The sequence below is a fragment of the Oncorhynchus gorbuscha genome, linkage group LG03, assembly GCF_021184085.1.
Source record: "Oncorhynchus gorbuscha isolate QuinsamMale2020 ecotype Even-year linkage group LG03, OgorEven_v1.0, whole genome shotgun sequence".
NCBI classification, from domain to species: Eukaryota; Metazoa; Chordata; class Actinopteri; order Salmoniformes; family Salmonidae; genus Oncorhynchus; species Oncorhynchus gorbuscha.
The window spans coordinates 7,380,228-7,381,542 of record NC_060175.1 but is presented as its reverse complement, the minus strand read 5'-3'; the positions used below and the strand labels follow the sequence as shown (position 1 = coordinate 7,381,542).

At 48.0% G+C, this 1,315-nt stretch overlaps 1 protein-coding gene across 1 annotated transcript in view; it reads right to left on the bottom strand.

Annotated features, from left to right (window-relative positions):
* Nucleotides 1–345: 345 nt before the first annotated feature.
* Nucleotides 346–1,315, bottom strand: part of LOC124032452 (ubiquitin-like modifier-activating enzyme ATG7) — a 34,581-nt gene continuing 33,611 nt past the window's right edge. Inside the window, exon 6 of the mRNA XM_046344856.1 lies at nt 346–405. Within this exon, the coding sequence (XP_046200812.1) occupies nt 346–405 (60 nt within the window). The remainder of the gene's footprint in view (nt 406–1,315) is intronic.

Below are 1,315 nucleotides of genomic sequence, written 5' to 3'. Positions count from 1 at the left end.
TAGTTCTCTAGACAACCACAGGAGAGTGGTGGACATGTGTAGTTCTCTAGACAACCAGAGGAGAGTGGTGGACATGTGTAGTTCTCCAGACAACCACAGGAGAGTGGTGGACATGTGTAGTTCTCCAGACAACCACAGGAGGGCACTGTGTCCCTAACTATCTGTGTCCTAAACTCTCTTCTTCTGCAGCTCACAACCATCACAGTCAACAAACACACACTTTGTATTACTATCCTGGTGGAGACCAAAGAATTGATTCCCATTCAAAATCCTACGTTCCCTAAACCTTAATCCTAAATCTAATCCTAAAACTATACCTAGTCAGCATGTGTCTATTAACCAGAGTTATACTGTTAGCACTGAGCCGGTGTGCCCTAGGAGGAAGTCCACTGTGTGCAGCTCACCCTGCAATAACATCAATAACCTGAGCATGTCTACTTCTGAAGACACCAGAAGACACCAGTTCCTCATTTAAAGTGACAACTATGTGTTGCAGTGATGCTACTTGTGACAGGAAGTGTAAGTAGGTATTTATTCAGTCCATGGCTCTGCATTAGGGAGACAAATTAGTTTCTCCGTCGCAGAATGTCCAAGAGGAGCAGTGTATCATTCTCTCCTCTCCTTTTCGCCTCTTAAAGGGGGACAAATTAGTCTGTCTGGCACAGGCTGTCGGAGGAGGTCTAAGAGGGGCAGCAACATATCATCACAGTCTAGTTTCCTGTTAACAGAGCCAGACTAGAGGCAGATTAGGAGGCAGACTAGGAGGCAGACTAGGAGGCAGACTAGGAGCCAGACTAGGAGGCAGACTAGGAGCCAGACTAGGAGCCAGACTAGGAGCCAGACTAGGAGCCAGACTAGGAGCCAGACTAGGAGCCAGACTAGGAGCCAGACTAGGAGCCAGACTAGGAGCCAGACTAGGAGCCAGACTAGGAGCCAGACTAGGAGCCAGACTAGGAGCCAGACTAGGAGCCAGACCATTACTACTAGAAATGCATGGTGTACAGTAGTGAACTACCTCTAGTTAGAGCCACATCCATGAGCTCACTATATAGGGAGCAGGGTTAGAGCCACATCCATGAGCTCACTATATAGGGAGCAGGGTTAGAGCCACATCCATGAGCTCACTATATAGGGAGCAGGGTTAGAGCCACATCCATGAGCTCACTATATAGGGAGCAGGGTTAGAGCCACATCCATGAGCACTATATAGGGAACAGGGTTAGAGCTCTATTCGAGCTCACTATATAGGAACAGGGGTTAGAGCTCATTCATGGGTTAGAGCTCATCCATGAGCTCACTATATAGGGAACAGGGT